This window comes from Platichthys flesus, chromosome 21 (assembly GCF_949316205.1).
Source record: "Platichthys flesus chromosome 21, fPlaFle2.1, whole genome shotgun sequence".
NCBI classification, from domain to species: domain Eukaryota; kingdom Metazoa; phylum Chordata; class Actinopteri; order Pleuronectiformes; family Pleuronectidae; genus Platichthys; species Platichthys flesus.
The window spans coordinates 1,188,226-1,204,487 of NC_084965.1; the positions used below are offsets into that span (position 1 = coordinate 1,188,226).

The 16,262-nt window shown below is 45.3% G+C and overlaps 2 protein-coding genes across 2 annotated transcripts; both read left to right on the forward strand.

Moving 5' to 3' along the window:
- Positions 1-1,250: 1,250 nt before the first annotated feature.
- Positions 1,251-8,021, forward strand: klhl15 (kelch-like family member 15). Its single transcript, XM_062379182.1, has 10 exons — positions 1,251-1,379; positions 2,103-2,190; positions 3,329-3,437; positions 3,652-3,790; positions 4,025-4,213; positions 4,674-4,898; positions 5,468-5,629; positions 5,721-5,930; positions 6,076-6,266; positions 6,429-8,021. Exons 3-10 carry the CDS (start codon positions 3,418-3,420, stop codon positions 7,219-7,221), a joined length of 1,929 nt encoding a protein of 642 aa, XP_062235166.1. The 5' UTR covers positions 1,251-1,379; positions 2,103-2,190; positions 3,329-3,417; the 3' UTR covers positions 7,222-8,021.
- A 3,224-nt stretch (positions 8,022-11,245) lies between these two features.
- On the forward strand, positions 11,246-15,889 carry apoob (apolipoprotein O, b). Its single transcript, XM_062379266.1, has 9 exons — positions 11,246-11,323; positions 11,640-11,756; positions 12,146-12,268; positions 12,375-12,407; positions 12,905-12,959; positions 13,214-13,309; positions 13,520-13,611; positions 14,511-14,600; positions 14,707-15,889. The coding sequence occupies exons 1-9, from the start codon at positions 11,306-11,308 to the stop codon at positions 14,752-14,754; spliced, it is 672 nt and encodes a 223-aa protein (XP_062235250.1). The 5' UTR covers positions 11,246-11,305; the 3' UTR covers positions 14,755-15,889.
- Positions 15,890-16,262: the final 373 nt, after the last annotated feature.

The following is a 16,262-nucleotide window of genomic DNA, read 5'->3' on the forward strand; positions in this document are numbered from 1 at the left end:
CTGAGCTGTGTCCTGAGGATCCAGAGGCTGAAGCAGCAGCAGCTTGTGTGTAGAGCGGCTCTGACTGGGCCTTGTTGCTGGGAGGCAGAGTGGAGACAGAGCTCCAGAGGAATCAGAGGAGCTGGTTGTAATATGTAACTTCACCACTAGATGGACCTCCACACCGATTGTGTTTATTCACATGAAGAATACATTTATTGAAACGACACAACACAAGTAGAATATATAAACCCTCTATAAGAGTCACATATATGTGTTTAAGTTTCCTTTATTCTGTTCCACCTTTGTCCCTCAGTCTGTCTCCATGTGTGTAGAACCACATTCTGTTTGTTTATGATCTTAAAGTTCCTGGATTCACTTCACAAATTGATTTAGTTCAACACAAAGTTCAACACAATCAAATCACTTTGAGTTTAAAATCAGAGTTTTGTCTTTGACACAAAAGATCGAAACTCTGGACTTAAAAATGGGACGTTTTCATTTCTGCATCAGGTGCAGAGCGGTGGTGTCTTTTCTACTTTTGACCCACAGGTGGCGCTGCAGTATAACAGCAGCACATCCCAGTCAAAGCCTTTATATTCAGTCTATGAGTCAAACACATGTATCATTTCCTCTGTGACAAACCAGATGTAACGAGAAGAAAAACATGTCAGAGAGAAAAGTTCTGTTTCTACTTGTCTCTGCTTTAATGCTCAATAAACATCCTTCCACCGACTTCACTGGAATCATGACTCAGCTTTTCTTTCCTCTTCAAACCAACTGGTGGAAACATCTCGTCCTTGGTGCAGGTAAAAGAACAAAATCACCAGTTTGACATAATGGAAACCAGCAGAAGAAAAGTGAATGAGACATTTACAGGATGAAGAAGAGTCGATGAAGAGCAGAGCATCTTTAAGTCTCTGAGGAAACTGTTCAATACATATTTTACCATATTACAACATATAATACAATTATTTTTTCATTGTTTATTCGAATCTGATAGTAGTTCCAGGTTTAGTTTAGACCAGGTTTAAGTTTAGCTCTAAGTCTAACCTCTTTCTCTCCCTCAACGCACGTTTGTGGTAAACCGGAGCAGAGTGAGACATCTGTCTAAGTTACGATCTTAGCTGCTCACCGCTCCGCCCTCCCAGTTCCGCCCGGAAGGGAAATGACGCAGGCGCAGAAGATGGCGTCTCCGCAGCCTGAGTGCTGCTGTGGTTCTTCAGCCGTTTGATTCAGAGCCGTGTGTGGGGCGCTCTCCTCGTCTGGCCGCCGGACGAACACGGACATGGCGCAGCGCCGCCCGCCTTCCTGATCCCAGCATCGAACCCGCGGCTTCATGTCCGCAGGAGCCAGAGCTGCCTGGTCGAAGAGGGGCTGCGGGGATTCGCACCGCCGAGGTGAGACGTCTGCAGCCGCCGCTCAGCTAACGCTGCTGCCCGGGTTTAGAGTCAGAGCCGCGGGGGGGGGGGGGGGTTCTCCACTTGAGATCCAGCTGTGCTGTCACCCCCCTGCACGTGAGACACAAACTGCCCCCCCCCCCCACAGTGCAGCGGCAGCCTTTGTTTGGGACGTGCATGTTAGCATGTTAGCATGTTAGCTCTAGCTGCTGGTAGCAGAGAAGCCAGAGGGTGGAGCCACCAAACTGTGTTAAAGTGTCACAGTGTTAAAGTGCCCCCTCCCCCCCCCCCCCCAACACACGCACTGACAGTGAATCACAGACAAAACACAACCTGTGTTCATAATGAAGGTTTACACTGTATGTGTCAGTAGCATGTTTTCAGTTGCATGTTAGCATGTTAGCGCTGTCAGTCAGATTATCACCACACCTCAGAACATGTCAGAGATTCACTCAGATCCCCCCCCCCTCACGTGCACCGTGAAATATTGACAAATATCGGAAATATTGACACTGTCACTTTATACTTTTAATAATTTATAATTTTAGCTGAGAAACTAATCTGCACTGAATAAATAAAACTCTGACTGTGTGTGTGTCAGTAGCATGTTTTCAGTTGCATGTTAGCATGTTAGCGCTGTTTCAGAGTGGTTTGCTGTAATGTTGTTGGTCTCTGCTCGTCCTCCACTGTCTCACGGATCTGTTTCCTGTCTCCTCGGTTCAGAACCAGGGAAACACAAACACAGGAGATGTGAGCGGCCCCTTAGCTCTCAGCCATCAAAGCCTGTGATCGTTCGCCCGGGCTCCAGAAGGTACGATTCCCCCTTTTCATGTTCCACCTGAACCTGCTCTGCCTCGTCATCCCTTTGACTCCTCCTCCACTCACTCACACAGCGGGTTCCCTTCAGCCCTGTGTTCATGGAGATGTTTCAGGACGGAGCCTGAAGCCTCGTCAGCCATCGTTCTTCTGACGTGTTCTTCAGAAACACACTGAATCCTCTTCACCTCCATGTTCCATCTTTCCTCTGCTAGAACAAGCTTCTTCTGGTGGAAGTGGTTTTGTGTTTGTTTCACTTGGTTGTTGGGTGAAAGGGTGATTCCAGTTTATTGAACTTGAGATTTATTTAGTAGTAAAATAAAACTTTACCTGTTAAAGTAATTGTTGAACTCTAGAAAGCCAGCCCTTCAAAATAAATGTCCTAAAACAGGAGGAGTCAGACGACTGGTGATCTGGATGATCTAAACCTGCTTCTCAAGGAAGTGATAGAGATTCTTCTTTGAACATGAAATCTTTAAATACACAACTTAGGGTTGAAGCAGGATTTGTTTTAACAGACAATTCAGACGATAATTTAAATTAGTTTTCTTCTCACAACCTGTCTGATCACCTGACTGTTAATCTTTGACTCCTCTGACGTCTTTTTCATGAATAGAGGAGCAACGATTTTTCAGTTGGTGCTTTTCTTTCTCATCTGTGATTGAAATTTCATTCTCTTTTAAAAAAGGAGAAATTTTAGAATGTTTTTCAAGCCCTGGGAAAATTTATAAACTCAGTGGTGAATAAGGTAATGGATCCAGCTGTCAGATATTCTAAGAGCACAATGTTGTAACAAGTGAACTCAAACAATCCTCTTACCCGTAACTCTTCAGGGCTGTTACTAATATTAATATTTAAATAATGAAATAATATTTACTTTCACAATGAGACCAGGAACGTAACCATAAAAAATATGAGAAGTGAACAAATTGCTTACTTTCCTCAGTTGAAATACACAATGTGACCAAAGGTGTGTGGAGACCGGTGTGAACGTGGGGTCATGTGTGGGTGTCATGGTGGAAGCTGTGAGAAGTTTGCAGAAGTTCTTCCATGTCCTTCTTTGGGTTAAATAAACGTTGCTCCGGGAGAAGTTTATGCTGTAACCTGGTGGTTGTGTTGCTTTTGTCGTTCAGGTACTTGACACACAGCAAAGGGACTTTGTTAGGATCTACTGGACACAAGGGGCACTGTCCTCTGATTGGCTCGGACAACCCCCACTGACATGCCCGTGGCCAATCAGAGGTGAGTGTGTATGTGTGTGTACAATCACATTTACAATATTTGTTTCTTGAGTTTTTTTGTGCATAGAAAATGTGTCAAAAATAAATTGTGTTTTTATCTTTTCTCCCAGATTTGTGTGTGAGTGTGTTCTAAGGGTTTTCTCTTTATCTTCCACTAGTCTGACTGTGTGTCAGCAAAGAGTCACACTCACTCTTCCTCTCACTCGTTCCCTCAGGTGTGGTATGTCGGGGGTGGATGTGGAGGTGTACCTGTCCCAGGTGCATGATGGGAGTGTGTCGTCCGGCTTCCGGGCGCTGTACGAGGAGCGCTTGCTGCTGGACGTCACGCTGTTGATAGAGGAGCATCACTTCCAGGTACACAAATGAGGCTGAAGACGCACAAACCTGTGTGATGCATTGTGTTGAATCCAGGATCAAACATTTTATATCACCACCCATCAGTCACAAGTTCAGAAAAATTGTTCTAAGATCAGACTTGAAAACATGAAAGTGCTGGATGTGAGGAAACGTCTTCTGGATTATTATGTGTATATGTATTTCTATGCACATTAGGTCTATGTATTATTTAGATTCTTATTTCTCCTGCAGGCCCACAAGGCGCTTCTGGCCACACAGAGCGACTATTTCCGGGTGATGTTCACGGCAGACATGAGGGAGAGGGACCAGGACAAGATCCACATGAAGGGGCTGACGGCCGCTGGGTTCGGCCACATCCTCCGGTTCATGTACTACGGCTCGCTGGAGCTCAGCATGCCCACTGTCCAAGAGATCCTGCAGGTAGCTTCTGGAATGACGGTTCTCTGTTCTCTGGACTTTGTTGAAAGTTTGTGTTTCTCCTGTGAAGCAGCAGCAGCACATTGTCCGGGTCAGACATCCTGTAGAGCAGCAGGAGGCGGAGCCTGTAGAGCAGCAGGGGCGGGACATGATGTTTAAACTCTGCTGTGGAAAGATCAGTGTTGTTGTTTCCAGCTCATCCACACCGGAGTCGGCCCTAATCACCAGAAGATAGAGTTACTTTTGTTTTGTTTTCCACATTTGCCTCCATCACATATTAGAAACGTCATCTCTGTGAATCCTCTGGACATTGTGTTAACTGACTCCAGAATGTCCAGAGCCTCTGACTCATTTGCCTTCTCACATGCAGCCCCTCTGGAGAACAAGAGATTATCCTGAGTTCAGTGCCGGTCCCAGTGATTCTGTTTCTTCTCCGTCATGTTTCCTCTTCCTGTCCCGGCAGGCGGCCATGTACGTCCAGCTGACGGAGGCGGTGGAGTTCTGCTGCTCCTTCCTGTTGGCCAAGATCTGTCTGGAGAACTGTGCCGAGGTCATGCGGCTCCTGGAGGACTTCAGCGTGGGCGTGGAGGGCGTCCAGGAGCAGCTAGACAACTTCCTCCTGGACAACTTTGTCCCCCTCATGAGCCGACCCGACTTCCTGTCCTACCTCAGCCTCGAGAGACTGCAGGTCCGATTGTTGACCGAACACACAAACTCTCAACTGACTCACAGCAAAGCACAGCTATAAATACACCCTCAGACATCTGTGATCTTTTAGATGAGACGTCAGCAGGAAGGATTCTTTCTACTTTAGTGTCTGTCTGCAGATCTATAGATGAGTACATGTTGATATGTAGTAGTAGTTTAAATCTGATTATTATTATCATAAACAGTATCACCTCAATGTAGTTCATATGCAAAAAACATTATTCAAATTCCGTTTGTTTTTAAAGAATGTATAGTAAGTGGGATATTTCACAGTAGTGCTGAGCGATATGACTTATTTCACACTTTTACATTGATTACAGTAAATTAACGATTATTTTAAAATGTGAACTTAATGTGCCCTAAATGTTTTACCTTTTTCAATGTCTTTAAATACACGTCTCTTAAACTCTAGAGCGAGTCAAACTAAGTAAACTTCAAGGACTTTTCACGTCCTAATACCTTCTGACCAGTGACAGTGACTTGTCTTTTCAAACGATTCACTCACAGTTTTAAACCTGTGATAACTTTTATAACCCTCCTCTGAACCAGGCGTACCTGAACAGCGACGCTCTGAGCCGCTTCCCAGAGATCGAGCTGTACGAGGCCGTTCAGTCGTGGCTGCGTCACGACCGGCGGCGCTGGCGGCACACGGACACCATCGTGCAGTCCATCCGCTTCTGTCTCATGACGCCTGCCAACGTCTTCGAGAAGGTCAGTGCTGACGCAGCCCGAGGCTGAGCTTGTGTGTTGCCGTCTGGCGTGGTCGCCGGTGTCCTTCCTCTCTCCTCTTCCTCCTCGACAGGTGAAGACGTCGGAGTTCTACCGGTACTCCCGGCAGCTGAGGCAGGAGGTGGACCAGGCGCTCAGCTACTTCCATGATGTCAACCAGCAGCCCCTGGTGGAGACGCGCTCCAACCGCATCCGCTCCGTGCGCCCGCAGACCGCCGTCTTCAGGGGGATGATCGGCCACAGCATGGTCAACAGCAAGATTCTGCTGCTGCAACGCCCCAAGGTGTCTGCCCACGGTTCAGTAGAGGGAAGTGTTCTGCTTCCCCTCGTTATGCAGCACAACTGTGATCCCTCAGTCTCTCTTTACATAATCTGATCTGAAATCAGTGTGTGACCGGGGCTCAGTAACCAGTGTAACGATCCCTCAGGTGTGGTGGGAGCTCGAGGGACCTCAGGTGCCGCTGCGACCCGACTGCCTGGCCATCGTCAACAACTTCGCCTTCCTGCTGGGCGGAGAGGAGCTGGGGCCGGACGGAGAGTTTCACGCTTCCTCCAAAGTCTATCGCTACGACCCGCGACAGAACTCCTGGCTGCGCATGGCCGACATGTCTGTGCCCAGGTGAGAGCAGCTCCGCCCGGGATGTCTGGATGGGTTATTGATTTTCTTAATGTATTTATGTCGATTTCAGTGTGATGCTTGTTTTTTTGTGCAGATACTCCAACATTCTTTTTATACATTAAAGATTTGTCGACACATTTTCCTGCTCCTTGTTGTTTGCAGGTCAGAGTTTGCCGTTGGCGTCATTGGTAAGTTTATTTACGCTGTGGCCGGCCGCACGCGAGACGAGACCTTCTACTCCACCGAGCGCTACGACATCACAGAGGACCGCTGGGAGTTTGTGGACCCGTACCCGGTCAACAAGTACGGCCACGAGGGGACGGTTCTGAGCGGGAAACTCTACATCACTGGAGGAATCACCTCCTCCTCCACCTCCAAACAGGTGTGTGTGTTCGATCCAGGGCGGGAGGCAGGAGGTGGAGGTGGTGGAGGAGGTGGAGGTGGTGGAGGTGGAGGAGGAGGAGGCAGCTCGGGGGGCTCGGACGCACACAGGACACGCACCGGCCGAGGCCCGCTGCTGCCCGGCGCTCAGGCCAGCTGCTGGGAGAACAAATCCAAAATGAACTACGCCCGCTGCTTCCACAAGATGATCTGTCACAACGGGAAGCTGTACGTGTTCGGGGGGGTGTGCGTGATCCTGCGGGCTTCCTTCGAGTCGCAGGGCTGCCCCTCCACCGAGGTGTACGACCCGGACACCGACGAGTGGACCATCCTGGCCTCCATGCCCATAGGGCGCAGCGGCCACGGGGTGGCGGTGCTGGACAGGCAGATCATGGTCCTTGGGGGCCTGTGTTACAACGGCCACTACAGTGACTCCATCCTCACCTTCGACCCGGACGAGAACAAGTGGAAGGAGGATGAGTATCCCAGGATGCCTTGCAAACTGGACGGTCTGCAGGTGTGCAGTCTGCATTTCCCCGAGTATGTGCTGGAGCACGTCAGACGCTGCAGCTGAGGTCTGCTCCACTACAAGCCTCCTTTTATAGAAACCAGATGCACTGGTCGGCGACTGCAGCCCCCTGCTGGGAGGTCTGGTGTTACAGGCGGGAGACTCCACCGACCTGCAGGCTTTAAACATGAGACCAGCTCTCACCCGGGTCAGGAAGAGGTCGACTCCTGAACGAAGGCAGCTGACGCTTGGCCTGGTGACGCCACAACACTCAGCTGGAACATTTTCAGAATCAGCTTTCTCAGAAAATAATGAAAACTAATCGTGGGGAGAAAAATGTTTCATTCTGCTGGTTTCTGTTTGGACTGGTCAGTTTCCTGTTCTACTGCTCACGGATGTATCGTGTCAGACTCACTGCAGAAACGCACTGGAAGCGTCAGAATCACTCGTTCAACAAGCAAACAGGAGTTTGAGTTTATCAGTTAAACAAACTGCTTCCATCAACCGATTCAAACTCAGACATACATCCTGTTTATCTGTAATCAATTAAGACTCTAGTTAGTGAAAGCAAAGCACTGAACGCGGCTATTTCTATCAAACAATGTTGAAATATAAATATAACACTATACAATGAGGTATATAATCTAACTGCAGCACTATATACTGTAGTGTAGTTCCCTTTAGAGCCTGTTTCCAGATATATGAAGCAGAGGGTCGATTGCTTTGCCTCCAGCTGTTGAAGTTCAGGTAAATTCAGGTTTCACTTCCAGTGCGTTCCAGCTCCTCAGCCCAAACTCTGCTCGTTACTTCCAGATATCCACGATACTGTGCTCATGTTCACACGTCTCACCGCGCCCCCCCCCCCCCCCCCCCCTCCTTCCTCTGTCTCATCGTTTTCAGAGCATTTGTGTGTGGATGAGAGTGAGCTGAAGAAACCCAGAGCCACGTGGAGCACGAGGCCTCGTCCTCCACTGGGGGACGATGGTGTCGCATTAGAACAGAGGAAGGGGCTTGTCTGCCTGCTTCGAAAAGATGGATCTCCGTCTCAGAGCCTCAGAGCTTTACATCCGGTCATCTACATTCCCTGCACTCACCCGGTCGGTTCTGTTTGTGTGTCACTGCACAGCGAACCCGAGTGTCTCAGGACGCGGTGAAGCTGGAGACGTTTAGCAGCTTCTGAAATTAACCCTCTGGCTGACGGGTGTTTTCGGGAAGTGAAAGAGTGGCCATCATAAAATATGCAGCTAGGTAAAATATTTGAGAAACCTCAGGCCTCATGGAAGAACATTTTGATCATAAACTAAATGTTGACGTTTGACCAACAGTCTGAAACCTAAAGATTCAAACTTTCTGATGACATGACAAAGAATAGCAACAGTCTTGACTTTGACTGGAAGTGAACAACCTGAAGTAGGTGAGGTTACTCTGTGGATGATACTGGTTGAAATCTGCATTTCCAACAGCTTCTGAAAGTTTAATTTCCTTGAATAAGAACAATTGGTTCATCCGAGTCGTTCCTGCCTGAGGCCTCATTTATTTACCTGGAGATGTGGTCGGTACGTTTCAGGCTCCGTGGGTTTGAATTCAACAGCCACCACAACTCAGACCGTTACTGACATCTGCTATCCCAGAACAAAATACCCTCCAGCGCTTTCAGATCTTTTTCCACCAAAGCTTTTCCCACCGCTCGGCCGTCAGCTGTTAATTTCAGACTCTGAAATAAATCCTTCAGTTCAAGTCGCATCAGAAGCAAAGATCTTGTCGTCGAAGCTTTCCTCTCCTTGCAGCTCCTCGTTCTCCTGCTCCTCGAGCTCCTCCACGTCTCGGACCTGGGCCTTTTATTGATATTTATTTTTATTTTCATGAGCCAACTGTGAAAAGGGCTAGAGCACATGCTGATGCAGCTCCGTCTGTCAGCCGCCTATTTATTTATTTTCTAAGGTATTGCTTTTCACCGAGCTATGCAGTAACAGTAGTAGGTTTATTTATTATTATGAGAATTTCATTGTGAATCATTGTGTTGTTTTCAAATCGTACCTCGTGCTCTCTCCTCGTTCCCTCGTCTGTCTGTGGCGGACGAGTGGAAGCTGTGAGAGACGTCTTTCCTCCATTGTGAACTGACCAGATCTGAAATGTTCAGAAGCTTCATTAGGACACTACCGACCCAAGCAGCTTTACCTTTTCCTGTATGCAACAAGGTACTTTCACAGGTTTTCATCATCTGTGAAAGTTACTTCCAGATATCCATGATACATGTTTTAAAGGGATCAGACTTCAGTTTCCTCCTGCTATGAAAACACTCATCTAATTCATGAATCTTTGTTCCCACTCAAACCTGGAGTCCTGAGCCGCTGCTGCTGCTTTCCAGTGTTGATGTGACGCTGCCTGGGTTCCTCGTCCTTCCCCCTGTGACCCCTCCTCAGTTGACACACGGCACTTCTCATGTTTATGTTTATGTTTTGGTGACTTGGGTTCAAAAATACTTGAAAGGAAAAAGAAGAAATGCAGTGAACAGGTAGATAAGGATTTCATTGTTGAGTCAAACTGTGAAGGAAGTCGGACCTGAGATCATGTTCCAGGGGCGAGACAAGTGTTGTGACCGTGACCTTGACCTTTGACCTCCCAAATTCCACTCAGTTCACCCGGTTTCTAGGTGAACGTTTATAAGACATTTGAAGAGATTCCCTTAAAACATTTGTGAGACGTCATGTTCACAATAATGGGACAGAGGGACGGACAACCTGAAAACGTCCCTCTGGTCACTGGCGCTGAGACATTTCCTTGAGTTTCAAATATTCAGTTGAACTAAATCTAAATATGTCATTAACAAAAGCAGCGAATCCTCACATCTGACACTTTAGATCAATCTTATTTTATTTATTACTTGAAACAACTATTGGGTGAAAGGTTCTCCTCGTTGCGTCCTCTGAACTGCACTAACTTGATCAGCTGGTAAAATATCAAAGTAAAAGGGAAATGAGATATTTGACAATGTTCTACATTTTCCACAACTTTCAAACACTTTAATACTTTAAAATCCAGTGTCTCAAGTTGTTCTTCCCTCTTTTCACGTGTTATTTTACCCCCCCTTGCACTTTTTTTTTAACCTTTAGAATCACTACAGGGGAAATCACACGTTGAATGACCCGAGCTCACACTGTCAGCGGCCGGTCTGGTTTAGGAAATGAGCCTTTTAAAACGCCACGGCCTGTTTTCTCATGTGTCACTGTATCTGCTGCCGTTTCCATGAGCATCACTCTTCATCCTCTCCTCCTCCTCATCGCTGTGTGAAGAAGAAACATGTAACCGTCACAGTCCTGCTGTCCTGAGTTGAGGGACATTCAGTCCTAGCTCTTTAGTTCACCAGTCTTCAGTCCGTCAGTAGGAAAACAATAGAGGAATAAAAAATACACATACCTTGCTACAACGACTGTATCCGAAAAAGAAAGTAAAATCAGATTAACATATCTTATAATCTGAGTAGAAACTCTTTGGAAACGATTTGTAACTTTCCAGAAATAAATGTTCATATTGGTCAACTTTCAGGTGGTTTCTCAGTGTTTTATTCATGTCTGTTTTCTGGGTTTTCTCATGATTATTTGTCGTGTTGTATTTGTTTCTGATTCTTATGTTTGTTTATAACTTGATTCTGTCGTCCAAGTTATCAAACTATTACTTCTTCAGACTATAAATCGAAGAGTTGATTTTCGTATCTTTAAAAACTAAATTAACAGTTGTTCAAATGGTAAGTTGATCTCATACAGTGACACTGAAAATAGAAACTCATAACACAGATCTGATCAATCTTATCTTGATTAAACAAAAACATTCTGTCCACAATTCATCATGATTTAAAACAGAAACTGCAGATCTCACCAGGCAGGAATCTCTCTGATGTGAAATTAATCCCAACACGTGTTAGACCTCAACAGAGAGATTCAGTTTGAGGTCATTTGATATGATCTACAGGAAGTTCCACAAAGTACAAATAGACGTAAAGAAGAAGAAAAGAATCAGTTTTGGTTTGAATGTTCAGTTCAGTGACTTGCAGTTTCCGGTCCGGACCAGCCGGGGGCGGTGTTGCACCTCCTACGCTGTTTTCTTCTCTGACAGCCGAAGAAGAAGAGTGAGAAGAAGAAGAAGAAGGAAGATGTCCTCTGTGAAACTGGTAAGTTGTATTCAGACATTTGAACCTTTTGAATGATATTTAGATATAATTCAGTTTTTGTGATTCAATGAAACAGACTTACAGCGTGACGCGGTGACATGTGATCAGTGACAGCGAATCAGACGAAGATAACACATCTGCGGTTAGCATGTGGCTAGCTGCTAGCTAGGCAGTGACACAGAGTTTATCTGTTATGGTATCGATTAATCGTTGATCGTGTTCGAAGCCCGATGTGATGAACGTGTTTAAAGACGCGTCACGTGGCTCTTCTGCCTCCTCGTTAACCGGTACATGTGTTCTGTCGTCCGGCCGCCAGGGGGCGCTGTGCACCGCAGCTCCGGGGCTGGCGGGCCTGTTGATCGGCTCCGTGTCCGCTGCTGCTGCTGCGGAGGGGAAGAAGAAGAACTCCCAGCCGCTGCTGAGCCTGGATGAGGTGGGTGACTGACAGGGGGGGGGGGGGACTTAAACTACTTTAAGAAAATGCTGATATTAATTGTAGGTATATATCAACAAGCCTAGGTATACATGTCACTCATTAATGGCTGTAATATCACATTCAGTGTCTGTTTAAAGATATAAATATGTGTGTGTTTGTGTGGTGTGTATTCATGTTGTGTGTGTTTGTGTGATACTTCCTGATCCTGTGTTATTGTTGTGATCAAGTTAGAGTTTGTGACTTTAGTTTTTCTTGCTGTGCGAGTTGAAGGCTCCTTCGTCTTCTCTCCTCAGCTCGTGACCTTGCTTCAGATGGTTGTCTGTCCTAACGTCTTCCTCCTCGCTGCTCCAGTGTCCCCTGTCCTCACAGTGTTGTCTTTGTCTCAGCTGCCGTCTCTCTACACCACACCTGAAGCAGGACCCGTCTGCACGGAGCCAGACGTCAGCCCGTTGGAGCAGAGCGTCGCCTCGCTGAGGAAATGGGCGGAGCCGTACACGAGCCAGTGTCAGGTCGGTCTGACGCTTCTCACACCCCCCCCCCCCCCCCATACATGAGTAAATTAACCAACTTGGTTTTGTCTTTCTTGTTTTTCTTGTTTCTCTTGTTTCTTTGCAGCAAACCAGTCAGGCTGCGATGGGGAAAGTTGAGGTGAGTGACGGCTAAACTTTGAGTTCAAAGTTAAAGAGTTTTATCTCTAACTGTTGTTGCTGATTGGTCATGTAATAATACGTTTCATTTGCATATCTATGGCACATTTTTAATCTAATAGTTTAGACCTTTCTGCACAAAACCCCGTCCAACCCATCTCTTATGAAGTTTATTGTTTTTTCCTTTATTTTCATATTGAAGTTGTTCTGTATTTTTAACCGGGAGCTTTAGCTTCTCCCGTGTTTTCTTAAAAAATGGGGCAATCTCTGAATATGAATGATGGTTTGTTCCTTTCCTAGTTTTACTGAACACTGAACCAAAACATCTAAAATCCGAGACTTGAACCATTATTTGTGCCATGAGAGGTCTTCATAAATATATAGAAGCCAAAGGAAGTCAGTTTTCTTGTGCATGCTGAAGCTCAGTGTGTCATCAGTGAATGTAACCTGCTCTTCTGTCTGACTCCCTCTGCTCTGGCTGATGATCTCTAACTGCAGCAAGTGTACAAGACCGTGGAGCCTTCAGTGAACTTGTCAATAACCACAGTCACAGGTGAGGAAATCTCATTCAAGTCAGTGCAGCGTGTGACTTAAGAATCATCAATCATCAGTAATCAATGATCATGAGAATAAGGTCAATGCTTCAGAACCTGATCCATGAAACTGGTGAAATCTCAGATATAATGAACTTTTTTTTTAATTCAGGCCTTTAGTTAAATAGTTTAATTTAATCTGTGCCTGTTAACCACATTTCTTTTCCTCTGGCTGCTGCCCTCGTCCTCATCACTTCTTTCTTTGATCCGTCAGACGTGTACCAGTTCCTCAGTGACCCCCCCCCTGACCTCTACCCCAGTGTGGCAGCGATTGGTTTTTCTGGTTTCCTGGGACTTTACTTGGCCAAAGGTAAGTTGTCCACGTTTGACCTACATTTGAAGTAATAAACTCTACCTGACAGGGAAATGAACCCTTAAATCACATTGTCCTCAAGTTACCCTCAGTAAACACAGGACGTGACAAAGTTCTGTGTGTTTGTCCTTCAGATTAATTATTAAATCAAAGTTGGGTAAACAACAGACGAGGAGCAGCCGTTACACCAGTGTTCTCTCGTTTCAGGCTCCAGGGTGAAGAGACTCTTATTTCCAGTCGGACTCATGGCTCTGAGTGCGTCCATGTTTTACCCTCAGCAGGCCGCAGCCTTGTTAAAGGTGTGTTTTGTGTTGTTTTTTTGTGTTATGTGTGTCAACATATCTCATCTCCTGAAATGTCACAGTACGTATCGACTGGCTGTGACACCGAGCTCCAATCAGGAACCTGCCTGTTATGAAATTAATCTTCGTATTCGAGTTATTCCTCCATCCCGAACGATTCTGGGGGAATCAAATATTTAGGGACATTCAAAAAGATTTTAGAAATATGTCAGTATATATGTTATTTTAACAACTACCAGAAATCATGACATTTAAAACCATCTGATTTGTGTGCTATATATACAGTCTATGGCTGTAACCCAGATTTTCTCCACCAGTGTCACACTGGTTCATGATCTTTATGATGGTTTGGACCTGCAGCCCATCTGCTGTGTAGTTGAATAATGTGAAGATCCCATTTCTCCCATTGTTAAAGTCTGTTCTGACTGGTGTGTTCATGCTCACTGTCCTTAATGGCAAACGTGTGGTGTGAGGAGGTTGGGATCAAAACTATTTGACGAGTTCATATTAAAAGCCACTGTTTATTATAATTTGTTTATTTGTTTATTTAGAAGGATCCCCATTAGCTCTACCCTAAGACAGAGGTACTTTTAGTGGGGTCCCCATTTAAGACAAACATACAGATATCAAACATTTAAAACATACGTTACATTCTAAATACATGTTACATTATAGATATCAAAAGTTAATATACATAAGAATAATGATCATATAATATTACAGATATCAAAAATAAATTGAGTGGTTATGCAATATTACCTTTGTCATGATATAAAACACTGATATATACAATTCCATAGAAGCGAAAACTGCAAACCATGTAAGAGAATACTACTCCTTCATAATAACGTGATTAACTTGTGTGTGTGTAATGCTGTTGCCTGTGTGTCGACCAGGGGAGTGGAGACTCTGTGTTCACCTGGGCTCAGCAGGGCCGAGTCACGCTGGAGACTCTGTGGAAAGAACCTCCGTTTGGTAAAAAGAAGGTGAGTCTTCTTCACTATTTAAAGTTTGTAATCATCTCTGTGAATGTGTGTTAGTGGTGTGTTGTTGTTGTGGCCTCTCTGATTGTTGTGTCTTTTTATTTTGAAGAAGTCTGAGAAGAAAGAGCAAACAGAGAGCAAGGACTCGAGCAGCTGAGACGACAGACGTCCAGCTGCCGGGGACTCACTCACTCGCACGAACTTGTTCTTTAGGTTCATTCTTTGAATATTTTAATGTGAGCGTCCGACCGGAGCTTCAGATTCTGACCTGCTGCTGAGTGTGAGTGTGATGGACGACCCCCTCCTGAGCGCTGACGCCTGTTCTATGAACAAACTCATCACACGTCTCATCTGTTCACATTCCATTCAACCCCCCCCCCCCAAATGTAACCAGTACCAGTTTCTTTCTCAATGACTTCAGCTCCTCCAGTTTCTATTTAATCAATCAAACATCTCACAGTGTTTTTAGTTGTCAACAAAACATCTGTAACATCTGCCACCAGCAGATGAAGAGCAGTCACACTTAAAAACATGAAACTGTTAAATCTCAGAAGTATTGAAAAGCATAAAAATAAAATGAAATTAAATCCATTAATCAATAACCACAGAAATAATTTATATGATGTTATATTTTATATGTCAAAGATTGAAAGTCGCACTGAAGAACTTTTTCTTTTGTTTCCGACCTTTTTTATTTATAATTGTTATTTGCACTCGTGATGGGAACGCGATGATTGAAAAGTATTGATAGAAGGAATTTCCCAGTTGCCACCACAGCTCTGGACTGGGTTTATGTTCTCAGTCTGTTTTAATTTGTCTCGTAAACGTTTTTCGTTATTCACAAACAAGGAGATTGACGAGATGCTATTGGTCAAGATTTATACTGAAAAACAAGCTGGAGCTGAGCAGGGGAAGAAAAATCTGGAAATGGAGCTTTATTTCTTTGAAGATATCACTGGCTGTGTTTTATGAAGGAGAGTGTTTGTGCTCTGAGGTGGTGGAGGAGGAAGTGGAGGAGGAGGTGGTGGTTGAGGAGGAGGAGGAGGAGGGGGGGCGCTTGACACTGTGTCACTGTCGTCTCGGTTCAACAGAATATTTTCTGAAGTTCCTTGATTAGCTCACACTCTCGTTCACTATTTATTTGCCTTGCCATTTGCTTTAAGTTGCATTCCATATAGAATTTAATTATTAACAAACTGGATGAGACTGTGATTATTGTCCATGAGTGAAATACACTGTATATACTTTCTGAGGATTTAATCTGAATGTCATTAAACACAGAATTAATCTGAGGCGACTTCTGTCATGAATTCATTAACCTCGACTCACATTGAACTCCTCGGCCAAGTTTCCTTTCGTGTTAAGAGAAGTTAAACCCCAGTGAGCGGATTAGCAGTTGACCTAACGTGAGCACACACCTGCATGTAAGCTGGTAAACACGGTGGTGACCAGTGCTTCGACTCTGAAGAGACTCGAGAGGAGGAGCAGAGGAGTCGACTTTATCCTCAACACTTGAAATTCAGAATGAAAGTCCTCCGCATCAGTTCCTCTTTAATTCACAGAAACTTGACTGCTGAACAAGACGACACTGGATGTGACCACACGACCCTGAAGGCAGCAGAAGCAACTTGAATCAGCTGATGTGAAGTTTGAGCAGACGATTGT

Coding starts and splice junctions, on each gene's coding strand:
- apoob (XM_062379266.1), top strand. Junction 12,960..13,213: donor GTCAATAACCACAGTCACAG/GTGAGGAAATCT, acceptor TTGATCCGTCAG/ACGTGTACCAGTTCCTCAGT. Junction 13,310..13,519: donor GGGACTTTACTTGGCCAAAG/GTAAGTTGTCCA, acceptor CTCTCGTTTCAG/GCTCCAGGGTGAAGAGACTC.
- klhl15 (XM_062379182.1), top strand. CDS start 3,418: ATGCCCGTGGCCAATCAGAG. Junction 5,630..5,720: donor CTGCCAACGTCTTCGAGAAG/GTCAGTGCTGAC, acceptor CCTCCTCGACAG/GTGAAGACGTCGGAGTTCTA. Junction 5,931..6,075: donor TGCTGCTGCAACGCCCCAAG/GTGTCTGCCCAC, acceptor ACGATCCCTCAG/GTGTGGTGGGAGCTCGAGGG.